This window comes from Lotus japonicus, chromosome 3 (genome assembly GCF_012489685.1).
Source record: "Lotus japonicus ecotype B-129 chromosome 3, LjGifu_v1.2".
In the NCBI taxonomy this organism is placed as follows: Eukaryota; Viridiplantae; Streptophyta; class Magnoliopsida; order Fabales; family Fabaceae; genus Lotus; species Lotus japonicus.
In genome coordinates this window covers 24,200,524-24,221,558 of record NC_080043.1, presented here as the reverse complement: position 1 = coordinate 24,221,558, position 21,035 = coordinate 24,200,524, and the positions used below count along the sequence as shown (strand labels likewise).

At 41.3% G+C, this 21,035-nt stretch overlaps 2 protein-coding genes across 2 annotated transcripts; one reads left to right on the top strand and one right to left on the bottom strand.

Moving 5' to 3' along the window:
• The first annotated feature begins 2,999 nt into the window (after window positions 1–2,999).
• On the top strand, window positions 3,000–3,452 carry LOC130743803 (uncharacterized). Its single transcript, XM_057596029.1, has one exon. The coding sequence runs from the start codon at window positions 3,000–3,002 to the stop codon at window positions 3,450–3,452; it is 453 nt and encodes a 150-aa protein (XP_057452012.1).
• Window positions 3,453–15,783: 12,331 nt separating this feature from the next.
• LOC130748196 (serine/threonine-protein kinase D6PKL1) lies at window positions 15,784–20,814 on the bottom strand. Its single transcript, XM_057601364.1, has 2 exons — window positions 19,972–20,814; window positions 15,784–16,735 (listed from the first exon to the last, which is right to left on the bottom strand). The coding sequence occupies exons 1-2, from the start codon at window positions 20,556–20,558 to the stop codon at window positions 15,940–15,942; spliced, it is 1,383 nt and encodes a 460-aa protein (XP_057457347.1). The 5' UTR covers window positions 20,559–20,814; the 3' UTR covers window positions 15,784–15,939.
• Window positions 20,815–21,035: the final 221 nt, after the last annotated feature.

Genomic DNA, 21,035 nt, shown 5'->3' with positions numbered 1-21,035 from the left:
TATTTATAGGCAAAAATCACGAGTTTGGGCTGTTCCGGGCGCTCAGGCGCCAATTCAGAGCGCCTGAGCGCCAATTCCAGAGCGCCTGAGCGCCAATTCAGAGCGCCTAGGCGCCAATTCCAATTTCTGGAACAGGGCAATTGGCGCCTAGGCGCCAATGGAGCATGCCTAGGCGCTCAGACTCGCTGGAAAGTCCCTTGATCTTCATTTTAACTCCTCTTTATGCCTCTTTAAGCCTCCCTTCAATTCTCCAAACCTCTAGACACTCCATCTTCAGCTGTTACAACCTGAAAACTTGATGACAAAGCTAGGAAAATATCTAGAAATTCAGAGGTTAGTTTTGCACAAAGGCTCCAAAACAAGTGGAAATTGCCTATGACTATTAAACTCTAATCAAATGCAACTAAAGCCCTTATAAAACTACAAAATTACTAAACTAATGCAAATGCACAAATAAAAGTAAAAATTGATGAGAATGCATGAAACACTACATGAGACACAAGAAAAAGACTCAAAACCTACAAGGAAAAACCATAAAAACATCATATAAACCCGGGTCATCATTTAACTAGGACTTTTGCTCAGTTTCGAACTGAGGCTTTGTTCACACGCTTTTCCCGTAAGATCAGGTGTGGCCCCGCCAGATTTACTTGGTGAGGACTTACAGTAGCTCGAGTCCCAATGGCCATGTGGGTTGCCCGAGACTTAGCCTAGTTAGGTTCGCTCGCCCAAATTTCGGGGAGGCTATTTTGGATAAGAAGCTTATCTGCACACGTCGCCAACGGGTGATGGCGAGCAGCGTCGGCTTTTCCGGAGCAATCCCCAGACATCAAGGTCGTGTTGGGATTGCCACCTTCAGGGAATTTTTCCTACCTAGCACTTGCCGCAATTCAGTGTGATTGAAATCGCTTGATACAATTTTTGTATTTTCAATCACACGTTATAGTCAACAAACTCCCGAGATGGAGAACAAGAACGTGTCTTTTTTTTACAATTTTTAGGCGTTTTAGCAAACAAACTCCCGAGATGGAGAACAAGAACATGTCTTTGTTTTTAATCCCGCGGTCTTCATGAGTCTTGTTTAGTCGATTGCCCCCGCCCCCAATCTGATCTCTTCCTCAATCTTCAGCTGTAGTAGTACCTCAGGCTTGATGCGTTCCAAGATCGCGGCACTCGCCTCCCATCCAAACTCTCGAGGTGGTAGGCCCCCTTCCCCAACGCTCTCAAGATTCTGTAAGGGCCTTCCCAGGCCGGACTCAACTGATTCCCCACATTCCCAGTTCGTTACTTAAGAACCAAATCTCTCTCCTGCATCGCCCTTGGGCGGACTTTTGAGTCATACCTCACTGCAGCCCGCTGTTTCATCACAGCCTCTCTGATACGAGCATCATCCCGCGTTTCCGACAGCAAGTCCAGCTCCACAGCCATATTAGAAGAATTCTCGCCCTCCAACTATGGTGCTGTCCGCCAAGAGCTGTTGTCTATTTCCACAGGCAGCATGGCGTCCGCCTCGTAGGTCATCCTGAAAGGAGTTTCCTTTGTGGTTGAGTGCGGCGTCGTGTTGTAGGACCAAATCACAACCGGGAGCTCATCTAGCCAGGCTCCCTTTGCCTCGGAGAGTCGACGCTTTAATCCTCGCAAGATCACTTTATTTGCTGACTCCGCTTGGCCATTGGTCTGAGGGTAATCCATCGAAGAAAATCTTCGTTGTATGCCCATTTCCTCGCAGAACTCCCTTGCTTGTTTGCTTGCAAACTGCGTCCCATTGTCCGAGACGATCGCCCTCGGGACCCCAAACCGGCACACGATCCTTTTCCAGTAGAAACTTACGATCTTTCCCACGGTGATGCTCGCAAGGGGTTCGGCTTCTACCCACTTTGTGAAGTAATCCACCGCTACAAGGATGAACTCCATCTGTGATCTGGCGGTCGGAAAGGGTCCCACCAGGTCAACTCCCCACATGGCGAAAGGCTATGGCGCGCTGATCGTAGCCAATTGCTCTGGCAGGGCCAATAGAAACCTGCCCTGAGGACTTTGCACGCCAAGGACCTTCCCCGGATGTGGCTGGCGCAGACTCCCTCGTGAACCTCCACCATGACGGCCTCGTACTTTCCGGACGGCAGACACCTCAGGAGGGGCGAGCTAAATCCTCTTTGAAAAAGCGTGTCATCAATTAGTGTGTAGTGTCCCGCCTCTCGCCTTTGCTCCTTCGCGTACTTTATACCTCGCCCGGATTTCCCGCCAAGATGTCCACGGTGGGTGGACTGGGAGAGACCCCAGGGTCCCTCGCCCAGGGACGCCAGCTCAAGGCGACGAGCGGATCAAGGACTTGGGCCTCCTCCCAGAGGCCCAACCGGCCCATTAGGAAGGGCCAAAGGCGCCAGGCCCAACTCCACATCTATAAATAGGGAATGAATACCAATTGTAAAGGACTCTTAGCTCATTTGAGAAATAACAAGATCGAAATATAGTTACTTTCTCTCTCTAAAGTGATTACGCTCTCATTCTCTTTAGGAATTTCACATCACGCTCTCATTTTTCGATCTATGGAGACACGTCGTCGACGACGCGACGAAGATCAGGCGCGGCGGCGCGGTTCACCTCCGCGTCGCGTGAGAGGCAGGCCGCGACGCGAGCAGGTTCACCGTTAGGAAACCGATCAGTTAACTCCTCCGCCGCCACCTCCACCTCCGCCTCCTCCTTCTCCAACGCCTCCACTACCTTCTCCGCGAACTTCATCGGAGCAGCAGAGGTCACCGGTACATTCCCCCGGAGCTTCGGAAGAGGAGATTCCGGCACCTCAAGCACCGATCTCCGGACAAGATTGGAGGCGCTTGGTCCGTAGCATCGATGATATACGGCAGCAAAACGATTACTTACAGGAACAGTTGGAATATTATCGTTACGAGCAACAGGATGAAGAGGAGCGCGAAGCGGAAGCTGTGGCTGAATTTGAACCGTTCTCGGCGGCAGTGAGGGAGGTGGCTATCCCGGATAACATGAAGAATATTGTCCTTGAGACGTATAGCGGGAAAGCTGATCCCAAGGAGCATCTGCTATACTTTAACACAAAAATGGTAATTAGTGCCGCTTCCGACGCAGTAAAGTGTAGGATGTTTCCAGCTACGTTCAAAGGCACGGCTATGGCGTGGTTCACAACTCTACCCCGAGGATCGATCACAAATTTTCGTGATTTCTCATCAAAGTTCCTCATCCAGTTTTCCGCCAGTAAAACCAAGCAGCTGACAATTGAGGATCTGTACAATGTCCGCCAGTCCAAGGGTGAGACTTTGAAGCAGTACGTGGAACGGTTCAGCGCGGCGTTCGTCAAGATTGAGGAATCAGAGCCGCATGCTTGTGCGCGTGCCTTCAAGAACGGGTTGCAGCCAAGGAAGCTGAATAGCAAATTGAGCCGTAAGCCAGCTCAGTCCATGGCAGAGATCCGCACGTGAGCGAACACCTACATTCTGGACGAGGAGGATGATGCTTTCAAGCGAAGGCGCGCGAAAAAAGAGAAGGATGGCGAACAGAGGGACGCATCGCCAGAAGGAAAACTGAGTAAGGAGAGAGGGGAGGGCAGCAAGAGGTGAGACAGGAAAATGAGGACAGGGGAAAAGGCTGTGAAGGAGCCATTGTACCCTAAGAGGGAAAACTTCGAGCGTCATAGACTGTGGCATCAGGATGACTCTCGTCGGCAAGAGGAGTCAGGGAAGAGTCTAAATGCACATTTGACGGAGCTACTCCGTGAGGTCAAGGCGACCCACGCAGTTGAGGAAGGCGAGAAGGAGACCGACCCGCCTCGAGTGGCGTTGGATAAAACAAAGTGGTGCGAGTATCACCACACATCAGGCCATGACACGGGGGATTGTTTTACACTGAAAAACGAAATTGAGAGACTCATTTGGGCGGGGCGATCGCAGATGAATGACCGCAGCGATCGATGGAATGGAGAACGACAGCAGGGAGACCGGTACAGAGGAGGCCGCCAGCATGACGACCGCAAGAGGGACGACCGCCACCGTACGCCAACCACTGACAAAAAGGAAACACTGGCGACAAGGAAGAAGGGGGCCGAAGGAACCTTTAATAAGGATCTTGAGCCGCTAGTTGGAACAATAAACACAATTGCGGGTGGCTTTGGTGGTGGCGGGGACACGACCTTGGCGAGGCGAAGGCACGTAAGAGCAGTGACATCAGTGCAACAGTATGAGACCCCATTTGGTTTTCAACATCCAGATATTGTGATATCATCCACGGATTTCGAGGGGATCAAAACACACAAGGATGATCCTGTGGTTGTGATGATAAGGATCAACAGTTTCAATGTGCGGCGAGTTCTCTTAGACCAGGGGAGCTCTGCTGACATTATCTACGGTGATGCATTTGATCAGTTGGGACTGACGGACAAAGATTTGATGCCTTACCCAGGAACGTTGGTAGGCTTCTCGGGCGAGCAAGTCTGGGTACGCGGATATATAGATTTGGACACAATTTTTGGTGTCGACGAAAACGCCAAGCTCCTCCGCGTAAGGTATCTTGTGTTGCAGGTCGTGGCGTCATACAACGTCATCATTGGAAGGAACACGCTCAATCGCCTCTACGCGGTGATTTCAACAGCTCACCTGGCAGTAAAATATCTGCTGATGTGCGGAAGAGTGGGAAAGATTGTGGTTGATCAGAGGAGGGCGAGAGAATGTTATTGTTGTTCCTTTGTTATGTTGTCTGCATTTTAGCTAAGTTAAGTTTTTGACCAACATGTCGGACCCGATGTCACAACATCTTGCCTGTGACATCTGTCCCTGCGAAACCTGCAATGAGTTGGCTAGGTTTTCTGTGAAGCTTCGTTTTGATTACTTGGTGATCAAGCTAGGGTATTTCTGGAAGCTTCTATGCGCCGTGCAAGGATTATATTCTATGTGATCAAATCGGTTTCAATGATTTGATCTGAGATTGTGTGAGAGTTTTATTTCTGAAATATGAAACTTATTATTGAAGACTTTTCTGCAGATTTGTTTCCTAGTTACTCCCTGAGTGTTGTGTGGACCTTTGCTTGTCCAAGCCCATCGAAGACAAGGCCTGGATGAATGCTATATATGAAGACTGAAACCTAGTGTTTAGGTAGAGAGCTTCTGTTGAGTAAAACTAGGGTTTACTCTTGTCTGTGTTCACACTTGTTGTTCTCTCAGCTTATTCATGTATTGATTTTTTTGCTGAGAGTTGAGTTTTTTGTTGTTTGATCATGAGATCTGTCTTTGCTCTTGTTGTGAGCTATTGAATCACTATGGCAGTGATTGAGAGAAAGTGAGAGGGGCTCTCATACTTATGGGGAGGACTAAGTAATAAATACTTGTAGAGATAGGTAGAAAATGCTGTGAACTGGGGCAGTTCAGTTAAGACCTTTTGTGTACAACTTCTCTAAATAGTGGATTATCTTTCTCTTGGGTGAAAACCCTCCAGACGTAAGTGATTTTGCACCGAACTGGGTTAACAATCCCGTGTGTCTTGTCTCTGTTTATGTTCTTTATATTGCACATTCAATTAACTGTTTTGTATCATGTTGTACAAGATGTCTTAGACATCTGGTAGAACATTTGTCCGCGTGTGCCAGAATTTCAATTGGGATCAGAGCAGGCACCCTGTTCTGATTGGGTGAGCTCCAGGGATTTACTTTTCTGGTATCATGGACAACAGCAAGGATGTGGGTTCTATTCACAGGCCACCTATGCTTGATGGAACAAATTATTACTACTGGAAGGCTCGCATGATTGCATTTCTTCGATCTATTGATGATGGAAGGGTGTACAAGTCGGTGCTCAAAGGGTGGACTCATCCAGCGCAAACCAAGGAAGGAACCACAACTATTGAACTCAAACCTGAAGTAGATTGGAGCAAGACTGAAGATGAAGAAGTTGCTGCAAACTCTAAGGCTCTTAATGCTATTTTCAATGGTGTTGACAAGAACATGTTTAGGCTGATTCATACTTGTACTACTGCTAAGGATGCTTGGGAGATTCTCAAGGTTGCTCATGAAGGTACAACCAGAGTTTGCTTATCAAGACTTCAATTGCTAACTACTCAATTTGAAAATCTCAAGATGAAGGAGGAAGAAACAATCTCTGAGTTTCATATGCGTGTGCGTGATATGGCAAATGCATCTTTTGCACTAGGAGAACCCATGACAGATGAAAAATTGGTCGGAAAAATCCTTAGGTCTTTACCTAAGAAATTTGACATGAAGGTCACTGTTATTGATGAGGCACAAGACATTAGTAGCATCAAAGTGGATGAACTAATTGGGTCATTACAAACCTTTGAAATGTCCATCAATGATAGGTCTGAGGAAAAGAACAAGAGCATAGCATTTCTGTCAAATCTGGGAAAAGGAAGTCAGAATGGTGGAGACACAAATGAAAATTTGGAAGAAGCACTAGCCTTGCTTGGTAGAAAATTCAACAAAGTCATGAGAAGATTTGACAGAGGTTCTAGACCAAGTGTTACTGACAACAGGTCTGACACCAGCAAGGGCACATGAATGGCTCCCAAGAACAGAGAAGAAGACAGAGCAAGCAAATAAAAAGGGGTACAATGTCATGAATGCGAAGGTTTTGGTCATATCAGAACAGAATATGCAACATACCTGAAAAGGCAAGCAAAAGGAATGGTGACAATGTGGTCAGATGATGATTCTGAGGAAGAAAAGGAACATCCAGTAATGGGATTGACTGTAAAATACAACACTGATAGTGACTCCAGTGATGAAGAGATCTCAGATGAAGAACTTGCTGGTGCATACAAGCTCTTGTTGAAAAAATTTCATGAGGCTTGCGACTATGGTAGGAAACTGGACAAAACTGTCACAAAGCTTGAGAAGGAAAAACAAGAACTTATAAGTCTAAATGAAAATCTTCAGGAGGAAGCATCTGTCTTGAAATCCAAACTGAAAGGTATGGTTAAATCTGTACGCATGTTGAATAATGGAACTGATATGTTTGATCTCATGCTAGAAACAACAAAAACCGCCAGGGATGTGAAAGGACTGGGATATGTAAGTGACTCTACACCAGATGATGACAAGAAGGTCACTCATCAGTTTGTACCTGCTGAAAGGAAAACTGAATTTCACATGTCAAGTCAGATGTCACAACATGGTGTCACACATGTGCAATCTCAGATTCCATATGCCTATCCTCAAGCACAAAAAAGAAACAGAACCAGATGGAAATGTCACCATTGCAGAAAAAGGTATGCTTTTTTCTGTGTTGATGACTTTTCAAGATACACCTGGGTAAATTTTATTGCAGAAAAATTAGACACTTCTGATGTGTTCAAAGGACTACGTCAACAACTCCAAAGAGAGAAGGGTTATGGAATTGTCAAAATCAGAAGTGATCATGGCAAGGAGTTTGAAAATAGTAGATTCTCAGACTATTGTGCCAGTGAAGGAGTAGGTCACGAGTTCTCAGCACCTATTACTCCTCAACAAAATGGAGTGATAGAAAGGAAGAATAGAACATTGCAAGAATCTGCCAGAGTAATGTTGCATGCCAAGAAACTTCCTTATCACTTCTGGGCTAAAGCAATGAATACAACTTGCTACATTCACAATCGGGTGACAATTAGATCTGAAACTACTTCCACTTTGTATGAGTTATGGAAAGGGAGAAAACCTACTGTAAAATACGTTCATATTTTTGGAAGTAAATGTTACATACTAGCTGATCGAGAGCAAAGAAGAAAGATGGATCCAAAGAGTGATGAAGGCATTTTTCTAGGATACTCTACAAACAGTAGGGCATATAGAGTATACAACTCTCGCACCAAGACAATGATGGAATCCATAAATGTAGTGATTGATAATAAATTGGAAGAAACTGAAGTTACACAGGATATTGAAGAAGATCTTCCACCTCAGTCCGTTGTCAGACCACATGTCACTGACATAGCATGAGACAGTGAATCTGAAGATGAAAATGAAAGCACATCACCACAGAACAAAGGACCCTCTATCATAATTCAGAAGATTCATCCTAGAGAAAACATCATAGGAGATCCTAACACAGGGGTAACTACAAGGTCCAGAGAAATCATTGCAAATGGTTGTTTCATCTCAAAAATTGAACCCAAGAATGTCAAGGAAGCCCTCACAGATGAATACTGGATAAATGCTATGCAGGAAGAATTGGCTCAGTTTAAAAGAAATGATGTGTGGAATCTAGTGCCTAGACCAGATGATGTAAATGTTATAGGTACCAAGTGGATTTTCAGGAACAAGTCAGATGAAAGTGGCAATGTCACCAGAAATAAGGCCAGGCTAGTAGCTCAAGGGTATACTCAGATTGAAGGAGTGGACTTTGATGAAACTTTTGCACCAGTTGCTAGATTAGAATCCATCAGACTTCTGCTTGGAGTGGCATGTCTCCTAAAGTTCCGATTGTTTCAAATGGATGTTAAAAGTGCCTTCTTGAATGGTTATTTGAATGAAGAAGTCTATGTTGAACAGCCAAAAGGGTTCACTGACTCAACTTATCCAGAACATGTTTACAAATTGAGAAAGGCTCTGTATGGATTAAAACAGGCACCAAGAGCTTGGTATGAAAGACTTACTGAATTCCTAACTAGCAATGGTTACAACAAAGGTGGAATTGATAAGACCTTATTTGTAAAGAGTGTCAAAGGAAAATTGATGATTGCGCAGATATATGTTGATGACATTGTCTTTGGCGGAATGTCAGACCAGATGGTAGAACATTTTGTCAAACAAATGAAATCTGAGTTTGAGATGAGCATGATAGGTGAACTAAACTACTTTCTGGGCTTGCAAGTGAAACAAATGGAAGACTCTATGTTCATTTCTCAGAGTAAGTACGCTAAGGAATTGGTTAAAAAATTTGGTCTGGACAATGCAACACACAAGAGAACTCCTGCAGCAACTCATGTCAAATTGACTAAGGATGAGAATGGATTAGATGTTGATCAAAGCTTATACAGAAGCATGATTGGAAGTTTTCTATATCTCACTGCTAGCAGACCTGACATTGCCTTCTCAGTTGGGGTTTGTGCTAGGTATCAAGCTGCACCTAAGGAAAGTCATCTTCTACAAGTCAAGAGGATCATTAAGTACATCGGTGGAACTATTGACTATGGTATCTTTTATGCTCACAACACTGATCCTAAGTTGATAGGTTATTGTGATGCAGATTGGGTAGGAAATGCAGATGACAGAAAAAGAACCTCAGGGGGTTGTTTCTTCTTGGGAAATAATCTCATTTCTTGGTTCAGCAAAAAGCAAAACTGTGTTTCCTTGTCTACAGCTGAGGCAGAGTACATTGCTGCTGGGAGTGGTTGCACTCAATTGATGTGGATGAAACAAATGTTGAAGGAATATGATGTCAAACAAGATGTCATGCCATTGTTCTGTGACAACCTGAGTGCTATCAACATTTCCAAAAATCCAATCCAGCATAGTAGAACAAAAGACATTGATATTCGTCATCATTTCATTAGAGAATTGGTGGAAGAAAAAATTATCACTCTTGAACATGTGGAAACTGATTTGCAGTTAGCAGACATTTTTACAAAAGCATTGGATGCGGCAAAATTTGAGAAATTAAGAGGAAAGTTAGGGATTTGTGTCCTAACTGACTTGTAGTAGTTAATGACACTTGTCACGGGCAACGACTTGAACAGAATACAAATAGTTAGCATGAGGAGGAGAGGTAATCTGGTCAATACCCTGCCAATCTGATATGACAAAACCCCTGAACCGCAGTTTGTATATCCTTCTTTCAGCATATACTCACTAAAGCGATTATACCAAATACGCCCAGATTGCTTTAGATCATAGATTGATTTATTCAATTTAATCAAATAATCACCCCAAGTGTTAGAAATCTATGCTTGAGGCAACTTAAATCCTTCAGGGAGTTTCATATAGATGTCAGTATCAAGTGATCCATACAAATAAGCTGTAACAACATCCATTAAGCGCAAATCGAGCTTTTCTTGTACTGCCAGACTAATTAAATATCGAAACGTAGTTGCATCCATCACAGGTGAGTGTGTTTCTTCAAAATCAATCCTAGGCCTTTGTGAGAAACCTTGGGCAACAAATCTTGCCTTATATCGGACAATATCACCATTTTCATTTCTTTTTCGTACAAAAACCCATTTATATCCAGCTGGGTTTACACCCTCAGGTGTACGAGCTACGGTCCCAAATACTTTACACTTCTCAAGCGATTTTAACCCAACCTCGATTGCGTCTTTCCATATTTGCCAACAATTTCTTTGTTTGCATTAATTAAGAGATTTTGGTTCATGATCCTCATTATCGTTTATCACATTTAGTGTTGTGCTATGTGCAAAAATATCATCAACGTTGACTACGTTTCGGTCTCATCTTACTTTATTCACGACATAATTAATTGAGATCTCATCATTTTCAATAATTTCAGGTACTTGAGTTTCTTCTGAAACTGTATTTTTAATTATGGCTTGCTACTCTTCTGGAGCTATCATATCCTCATTTATGTCATCTTGGTTCTTATCTCCTTTTCTTTTCTGAGGATTTTTATCTTTGGAACCTCCAGGTCTGCCACGCTTTAGGCGTGTGATAGATTTATTTGCAACACTAGGTTGTCCAACAGGGACATCAATCTTTAATGGAGTATTAGCTGATGGTACATATGACTTAGTAACTCTTTTTGGATCAGCAAATGCGTCTGGCAATTGGTTAGCTAAATTTCGCAAATGAATTATCTTTTGAACTTCTAGTTCACATTTTTCTGTTTGAGGATCAAAATGAGATAATGATAATTCATTCCAGCTAATTTCTTTTCCCAACTGCTTATTCTCTCCCCCTAATATCGGGAACTCTAATTCGTCAAAATGACAATCAACAAATCGAGCAGTAAATAAATATCTCGTTAATGGTTCAATATATTTTATAATAGAAGAAGATTCATACCCAACATATATCTCTAATCTTATTTGATGGCCCATCTTTGTGCGTTGTGGTGGAGAAATTGGAAGATATACTACACATCCAAAAGTTCTTAGATGGGAAATATTAGGTTCTTGACCATGAACCATTTGCATTGGAGAGTGTTTATGATAGCTCGTTGGCCTGATGCGAGTTAATGATGCAACATGTAATATTGCATGTCCCCAAGAAGAGGTTGGAAGCTTTGACCTCATAATTAATGGCCTTGCGATTAACTGTAAACGTTTAATAAATGATTCTGCAAGTCCATTTTTTGTATGAACATGTGCTACAAGATGTTCAACATCAATTCCAATAGACATGCAATAGTCATTAAAAGTTTGAGATATGAATTCACCAGCATTATCAAGGCGTATTTTCTTGATTGGATAATCAGGAAAATGTGATCGCAATCTAATCAATTGGGCAAGTAATCTAGCAAATGCCAAGTTGCGAGAAGATAATAAAGATACATGTGACCATCTTGTTGACGCGTCAACTAAAATCATAAAACATCTAAATGGTCCACATGGTGGGTGTATTGGTCCACATATATCGCCTTGTATATGTTCCAAAAAAAAGAAGTGATTCACTCCCAACTTTTGTTGGTGATGGTTGAATAATCAATTTCCCTTGTGAACAACCAGGACATGTGAATTCATTAGTTTAAAGAATCTTATGCCTCTTCAATGGATGTCCACATGAATTTTCAGTTATTTTTCTCATCATAATCGAATCAGGATGGCCTAACCGGTCATGCCAAATAGAAAAATCTCTAAACTTCTGGTTTACAGTAGCATTTGTTTCAAGTATACTAATGCTTGTATGGTATAAATCAGAAGAGAATGCAAGTAATTTTTCAAGTGTGCATTTTCTCCCTGGTATCACTCTTGTGATACAAAGCTATTCCACATTTTCTTCATTCATGGTCTCAATGTGGTATCCATTTGACGTATATCTTTAAACCTTAATAAGTTTCTATGAGATTTAGAGGAATATAGTGCATTCTCAATATTCAATTGTGTTCCTCTAGGAAATAATATTTTGGCTCTTCCGGGTCCTTCAATCATTTTTATAGTGTCAGATATAGTACGAACATTTTCTTCTTGCATCACCAAAGAAGAAAAAAAGAATTTATCCTGAGTATTGTGTGCGTGGTTGTACAATCAGCGAGACAAATATCTTCACCATTTGAGGTGATGACATTAACAAGAACGTCTAGTCTTGATAATAGAAAAGAAAACAACTATGAGATAATAATAAGATAGTAATAAAATTAACGTTCAAATAAATAAACACTCAATTGCTTAAAGGAAAAATCAAGGACAAACATAAGATCCGTGGGAAAGTAAAAACAAAACAAGAATTAAAATATTAAACTTATTTCTAAACACTCCCATCACCAATCAAGTGATCAATCCTTTCATCACGATCATCAAAAAAAAAAAAAAATTCAGCAACGTCTAAATGAGTGGTATCATTATCAAATTCATTATCTTCAAGGAGATTTGTCTCTACCTTTTTTCCACTTACTCTTAATGTGCTCTTGATAGAGGTTGACAAGATGCTTTGGCGTACGACAATTACGTGACCAATGTCCTTTAGTTCCACAGCTATAACACGTGATTTCAACGTGTTTATCATTTTTCACACCTTTGATCCTTTCATGATCTCCATTATTCTTCCACTTCTGGTAAGAAGAATTGTTCATTGGTAATCTTCCATGGCTATACCCATATCCTCAATCTCGACTGTAACTGCGGCCTAGACCACAAGAAAGTTGATTGTGTGCTGCTGCATTCACTTCAGGGAATGGAGCATTACCAGTAGGTCGAGACTCATGATTTTTCATGAGAAGCTCGTTGTTCTGTTCAGCCACGAGAAGGCAATATATCAACTTCGAGTACTTTTAAGACCTCGTTCTCGATATTGTTGCTGCAAGACCACATTCGATGCATGAAAAATGGAGAATATTTTCTCCACACAATTTTAATTTAGAAGTGATCATAAACAAAGCAGAGTTATACTCACTTACACTTTTAAAGTCTTGCAAACGCAAGTGCAGCCATTCATAACGACTTTTTGGCAAAATGACAGTCTTCTGATGGTCAAACCTCTCTCTCAGATTTTTCCAAAGATCAAGTGGATCTTTTATGGTAAGATATTCAGTTTTTAATCCTTCATGAAGATGATGACGAAGGAAAATCATAGTTTTAGCATTAACTTGGTTTGATGCAGCATTTCCTTCTTTGATTTCATCACCAAGATCATTCGCATCTAGATGTATTTCAACATCTAACACCCAAGACAAATAGTTTTTCCCAGTAATGTCAAGGGCCACAAAATCAAGCTTGGCAAGGTTCAACATTTATATAGCTTGAAAGGAGAGAACTATCGTGCTGATAACGTGTTGAGAAATTAGTGAAGAGAAAGAGGAGCAAGAGAACAATAAGGTGAATCAGGGGTGACTTGCTAGGTGCAGCCTCCATGTATATATAGCATTAGGTTTGAGAGAGTAGTACACTGTAGTACAAGTGTACAATGTAGTACAAGCAAACATGGGTCAGGCCCACGATGGTCATCCATTTTATAACAAAAGAGACACTAATAGTATTAAAAATAACAAAATCATCCAATAATAACAATTTAAACCTTGCATAAAATTACCAAATATCCAAATCTAAGGTTCATAAATCATAACAAAACAACAACACAAGTTATGATAAACTTAAAACAATAACAAATAAGCCAATAGTCATCATCTTCAAATTTCCAATCCTTCATCATCAAATTCAGCACCACTAGAATCAATATCATCACTAGACTGAATGCTAGTTGAGATTATAGTTTAGGAGATGAGATGAGAACCTTGCGAAATTTAAGAGAATTACCTTTGCAAACCGCAGGCTGAAGTCTAAGAGAGGAGGGCGTCACATAAAGGATGGTGTCATGCAGAGGAGGTCGTCACCGAGAAGAGCTTGTCGCACTAGTGGCTTTGCCACAAATCATGGTTGAGAGGTGCAGGGCTGCTTTGCGAGAATGAAAGAAGTAAGAGGAGTGAAAGGTGTAGGCTCGAATGTTATTTGTGAGAATGAGATCTCAATAAAACCCTAAAATGTTGTGTAAAATGTTTGAAATGTCCTTGTACTTAACACTTTTGTACATTTCGGACCAACACATGTGATCTCGACATATTATCCGAGATTATGAGATATCTCTAGAGACCACCCGAGATCATGAAAAGAAAGTGTCACCCCTTACGGATCATGTTCTTTGGTAAGCGGTAATGTAATCTCGTAAGAGATTGAGAGATATCTTTAGAGATTGACAACCATGCGTGTTATGGGAAGAATTCTTGGAGATTCACGAAATGTTGGCTCAGGATTGGATCAGTTAGACAACCCCTTTTTATACACTCTATTTTCAATCATTTTTAATTTTATCTCTCTCCTCTTATCATTTATCACATCTCATACTTTCTCTCTCTTTCTATCTCTCCTTCTTTCACCCTTTTCCACCCCAAAGAGGGGGTGTGAAAGCAACATTATTCTTCTTCATATGTTTTAATTCAATTTTACGTCTCAAAAATTAAAATACTTGCGCAAATGATTATTAGTTTAACTACACTCATCATCATTTACTTCGGTGGGGGTCGATTTGATCAACCCATCAATGATCACAATTTCACCGATCAAGCCTCACTTTCGACCAGACCCTACTTCGAATCGCTACGTCATATCACATCAAGTGACTACGGACCAACAACCAAGACAAAGGGACAAAGTTCAAGAATATACTAAGCACTCAAGATCGCCTCCAACCATGCAATCTCAAGCTATACAAAACAAGGCTTGGAGAACATAAAGTACACATTATCTATATCATATCTCAAGTTCCTAAAACTCACGTTTTATCTTGAAGGTCAAAGTATCATCGCAGAGACCCCTTCCGAATACCACAGACGGTGGAGCACTGTGAAGATTCATCTTGCTGCCCCTCCCCGCCAGAGTTACACGATTCCTCTTCAATCAATACCCTTCCATGTGATTCGGTCGGACTCATCCGATCATTATCAATTAGACTTGAGTAAAATTAGCTCAGCAATGATTTATAGACCACCAAATAGTGCAGACACCTTGTGACACCATTTTTTTCCGCTCTATTTCTTTCTTCCAAGTTCCAACAACATCACATTATATATCACACTTATACTTATCTCTCATCTCTTCATATATATATATATATATATTGTTCTACACCTTTTACATGTACACGAATCTTTAATCAAATTAGCTACATGAGTAATTCAGCAACTCCCAATAAAATATTCAGAGCCAAATTAGACAACCATTTCGTAAACGATCCGAAACAGAAGAAGCAAAGGTGGTTCTCACTTCTCACGCTACTCACTCACAAGCTAGTGGCTACAACCAAACCCCACAGTTGTCTCATACCCTTAACACACGACATTTCACATGGCCAAACGCATGATCTTCACAAATAGATCCCGCCACAGAAAACGTTGATTGGCATGGTCTTGTATGTACGTGGCTCTATGCACCTGACCCCGCACGCTGTGCCACCGCTTTTCTCGTTCAAACACTCCCCAGGTCAATGTCATTGTTTATACATATGTTGTCTGATCTCGGTGTAGCCCATATCTCTGTTGACCCTCCCCATTAATGTCTTGAAAACCCAACAAAATATTCAAATCATGTGCAACTTTCTGTCCCCAACCATATTATATAATCCAACACCCAATTTCTTGTCGTCACTCAAGTTTAATCAACATATATAGCTGGTTGACAATTACAATCTATTATATTCAAGCCTCTTAAATGTAAAGATAAGAAGGGTATGGTGACAATTTAAGGACAAAAGAAAGAGAATTAAATTTCGTGAAATTAACTATTTTATCAACTGTACTTTTAACTCTTCATACTTAATAATGACATTGATCAATAATAATCAACAGGGGTCTGTGGACAACTATCATCAGATACAGCTTCTTTAGTAGTATAAGGTGGGGGCACATAGGGTGGTGCTGTGCATCTAAGCAATGCCCAATTCACACCTTGGAAAAACGGGTGGTGCTTGATTGCGGAAGCCCCCATTGTTGACCCTAACCTTCTTTCTGGGTCCTTAACCAATAACTGTGAGATGAGATCCTTTGCCGTGGCTGGCACGGTGGGTTCCTTTGGGAACTCCAATGCACGAGCCACAATGTTGGCTAAGGTTAGCTCATTGTCCATGCCTCTAAAAGGTGTGACACCGTAAAATAATTCGAATATGAATATCCCTAAGGTCCACCAGTCCACGGCGCTGCCGTGGCCTTCCCCAGAGACGATCTCTGGGGCTAGATATTCGTGGGTTCCCACGAATGACATGGACCGGATGTCCATGGGCTCGGCCACGAACTCTGGCCCGGTATGCTGGCTCTGCTTCTTCTTCCGCTTGCGTTTGGGTTGGAAGCACGACACTGCTGGGACTATACAGTTGGGGATTATACAAGAGGAGTTGAATTGTGGTGCTTCAGCACGGGGATCCTTGTGTGGGGCTATGTGAGGAGAGTTTTGAGTGGAGATGATCTGGGCCGTTGAAGTGGAATCATCACATTTCAAGGAGAGGTCAAAGTCAGTGAGCATAATGTGACCGTCTGATCGAACTAACACGTTCTCAGGCTTGAGATCACGGTACACTATCCCCAACATGTGAAGGTATTCAAGTGCCACCAATACTTCTGATGCGTAGAATCTGTAAAAACCATTAGATAAAGAGTAGAATTAGTATTACATTAGTTAATCTGTCAAATTCAAAGATAGACAAGTTTAACTTAATTAGCCGGAGTTGTTGAAAAATGTTCATGTTTGGGTGTGAAGATGCTTGGCCTATATTTGACAAAAAAAAATGCAATAATACCATATCTATTGGGTAGGAGAAGATTACTGGCCAACATGACACGAATTATGTATAAGAATATTGGTTGTTAGGACTACATATGGGATCATGAGGGTCAGATAAGGACATAAATCGACGTGGGCTGGTCCAATGCACATTAATTAGGCTAAAATAGATCAAGCACTTCCAAAAGAAACTCTTATCCCTCTAGCACATTATTAGAATTAGAATCATGTTAATTCGACTTTACCCTAAAACTAGCTAAAAGATGACCTACACAATGACTATTTTGTTTATATTTTTTGTCAACACATGATCCAAATAACACCACTCACGCGCTCAGGACTGAATGTATAGAATATTTGTAATTTATTAAAATTTAAGTTAGACTAAATTTTACCCCAAAGCAAGTTCAATGATGAGAATTGCTATCCTAATATAATGCTTTGTTTGGTTGGGTGGAAAGAAAGGGGAGGGAAAGAAAACACGGAAATCGATGCATGAATTTAGACTAACCTTAGTCTAAATTCATGCATCGATTTCCGTGTTTTCTTTCCCTCCCCTTTCTTTCCACCCAACCAAACAAAGCCTAAAGGTGACTTTGGTTATATTTCTAGTAAAATGTTTGACCTTCAGACATATCGACATCTTCTTCTTCTTTTTATGGTTGAGTATATTCGTCTGTGATGTTTTTTCTGATCAGACTAGTAACCAGTTTCTGTCGGTTGTAAGACATGGATGTTTTTTGATATTGCATTTGCTATATGTTGTGTGTAATATCTTTCAAATTAAACAAAGAAAATGAGAAAAATGTCAATGACACTGCCTGTGTATGTTGAGAGTTAATTCAAAAAGTTGTATGTTTCGCATAAGACGTGCAAATAATGACAACAAAACAAAAGCAAGAAAACAACTCTTCATCCCAAGTTATGGCTTATAATTTTTTCTTTTCAGTGCATATGAAAGAACACCCAGCTTTTGCTTTCATTGTTTTGTAGAGTTTTCTTAATCACCTAAAGAAGCATCCACAAATTAATAAAAAAACATGTAAATAAAAATTCTTGAAAGGGCACGAAACAGACATGTTATGAACACATATTTTTTTGGTCCATAAAAGCAGGAACATATATGAAAGAACAGGGAAAAGCAAATTAATTACGCTACGACAGAGTAAAGCTGTTAAAATAAAAGAAAACTGCGAGTTGCAGGTTGCGAGCACTAGAACCAGATTTTGGAACAACATGTCCCAGTCAAGTCAGGGCTGCAACTGGAAGCAAGATTAACCTCCTATTTGATTTGTTTGAATAAAATAAAAAACCAGATATCCCGCAAAAATTTAAGGACATAAAGTATTTGGATTCCCCTGAGATCCCTGGATTGATGACCTGCGTCATCACGTCATGAATTCCTTTTTACTTAGGGTTATTTTTTGGCAATTGCTTTCAAACCCATCTAAAAGGGAAGGAATTCCATACATTTTTACCTTAATTCATCATACTTTTTTTATAATAAATTCTTATAATTTACAATCTAGTAATTTTCAATCCAATTGATGTACTAAAGGATTCTAAATCCTCTCATTTCAAACAAGCACCATACCAATGCCCTTATTTGTTTGGTTGAATATATTTAGGGTGATGGGATGATGCCTAGTCCAAGGTAGGGAAAATTGCAGGGTTCAAATGACACTTACAGAATACTTACATTTATCTCACCATAATGAGAGTACAGAAGGGGTTTGAATATGCAAATTATCAAGTACGAGTCATTGTCATGCTCCACTAAACTAACTCCTTATGATTTTTTATGTAGGATTTTTTACATTGGAAAAATAAATTGCACCCCAAGGATTGATCTTTGGACCTCCCCACTCAACTCACATGATCTTAGCTCTTACCACTTGAGCTATCATTCGGGAACAATTCTTATTTAATTATTCGTTCAATAACAATTTATTTTTATTTTTTTTAAATAAAATAATTAATATTTCTATCCTTCCGGGCAATCTAATAGTCCAAGTTACATTTTCTAATAATTTAATGAACCTTTTTTAAAATGTTCTTCATAATTCACATATGGTTACTGTGTCATGTCAGCTACTAGAAACAAAGAGCAAGGACACTTTCTTTCCTTTTTCCTTTATTTTCTTCTACTTTTCTTTCCTCTTACTTTCTTTCTTCCCTAACAAACATAGGCTAAATACCAGACCAGAAGAGCAAAATGACAAGGACACAGAGCTAGTTTTAGAATGGTACGGTAGAATGGTCAGTAAAACCAACAATGATATATACACACCTCCTTTTTATACACTTCATTTCCACATATTTTTATCTCTATCTCTCTCATCTTATCATTTATCACATCTTTTACTTTCTCTCTCTTGCTTTTTTCATTTCTTCCTATCTCTCTTCCTCCATCTCATTCCACCTCATTTTTGAGGTGTCAACATATCATTATTCCAGTAAAACGGATCTAGCTAGCTAGCTACACCTAACATGACTTGATAAGAGTAGCTGCTGACCTGGGAAGGTGTCGTTTTGACTTTCTAGACTAGCGTTTTACCCAATTCGTAGGGCACATGCAATTTATGACACATGATTATCCAATTATTATTGTTTAACCTACACACGTGAATCCGTAACAGTTGTAGTAAAGTGAGCCTAACCTGGAAAGCCACGTCATCATAATTTAATTTAATTTAATTTAAACCGTACGTTGACCTACCCTTAATTTCACCCTGATAATTCAATTCAAATAAATAAAACAGATTCATCTTTTACGCGTGACTTAAGTTCCTAATTAATTAAATATTAAATAAATAAATAAAACGAAAATTAAGGCTACCGGAGAAGAAGAATCAGGAATTAGTTACGGCACGAGTAACGGTGACTTCTCCGGTGGGTCCCACACCGGCGAACGGAACCCATCGTTTTCAACGTTTCATCGTCGGTTATGACTTGCGAATTGCGATAACGGTTCTAGCTCTACATTCCCACGCGCGGGACACAGTTCTCATGCTTCACGCGCTAAAACGGTTACAGAAACAGAAAATAGATGAAAGCAACGGCGGGGTTAGAGTAGAGTGTGCGCACCTGACGGCGGGTTCCGGGAAGCGTTTGTTCGGCTGGCGCTGGCGGAGGAGGTGGAGGTCGCCGCCGGGGCAGAACTCAGTGAGGAGGCATAACCATTTCGCGGCGTCAATGGTGGCGTAGAGCGTCGGCAAGAACGGATGGTCAAGCATTTGCAAGATTTCCCTCTCGGTCTTGGCTCTACCTTCTTTGCTGCGACTCGCGAGCTCCTTCTTGTCCATGACCTTGGCGGCGAACATCACCGGTAGCGCGCCTTCGTTGAGTTCAGCGAGGTAGACGGAGCTGATGTCGCCGGAGCCGAGGCGGCGGGAGAATCGGAGGTCCGAGGGGACGATGCGGCGGCTGGGGGATTCTGACCGGATCTGGTGGATGGCGGCCCAGCGCGGGTCGGAGGACGGCGCGTGAGGCTTGGCGGAGGTTGGTGGAGCGAGGTGGGCGGAGGAGGAGCCGGTTAGCGTGGTGGTTTCAGAGCTGAAGCTGGTGCTCCTTTTGATGTCGGCGGTTGCGGCGGTGGTTGTGGTGGAGGCGAAACTTAGGGACTGGAGATCGTCGGCGAGATCGTCGAGCCATGGGTCCCGTTCCCGGTCCATTGCGTTGGGAAGAGAAGAGAGTGAGAGTGAGAATGTAATGAGTGTTTTTTGTGAGTGTTATAATAAGCGGGTCACTGACTCAGTGAGTTGGATTGGTTATTTTTGGTGAGGAAAGTGAAACAAAGAAACGGGGGTGACACTGTTGTGTGGAAACTTGTCGTGATTCCTAACTCAAAACGGAGGAAACGGGGGAAATCAGGGAATGGAATTATGGAAATGGAAATGTCTATGGCATATAGGTAGTTGTTGTGCTTTTGGGCTTAAACTTGAAGCCGTTTTATGTATGGGCCTTCAACTCATTTGTCATTTTCAACATGTTATTTTCCTATATATATCTTTTAATTTTATGGACTAATTCCACCAACAAAATATTAATAATTTTATGATGTAATAAAGATTGGACCAACATGTCCCTGGATGATAGCTCAAGTGGTAAGAATCGAATGATATATGGAATGGATTGGAGAAGGAAAAATT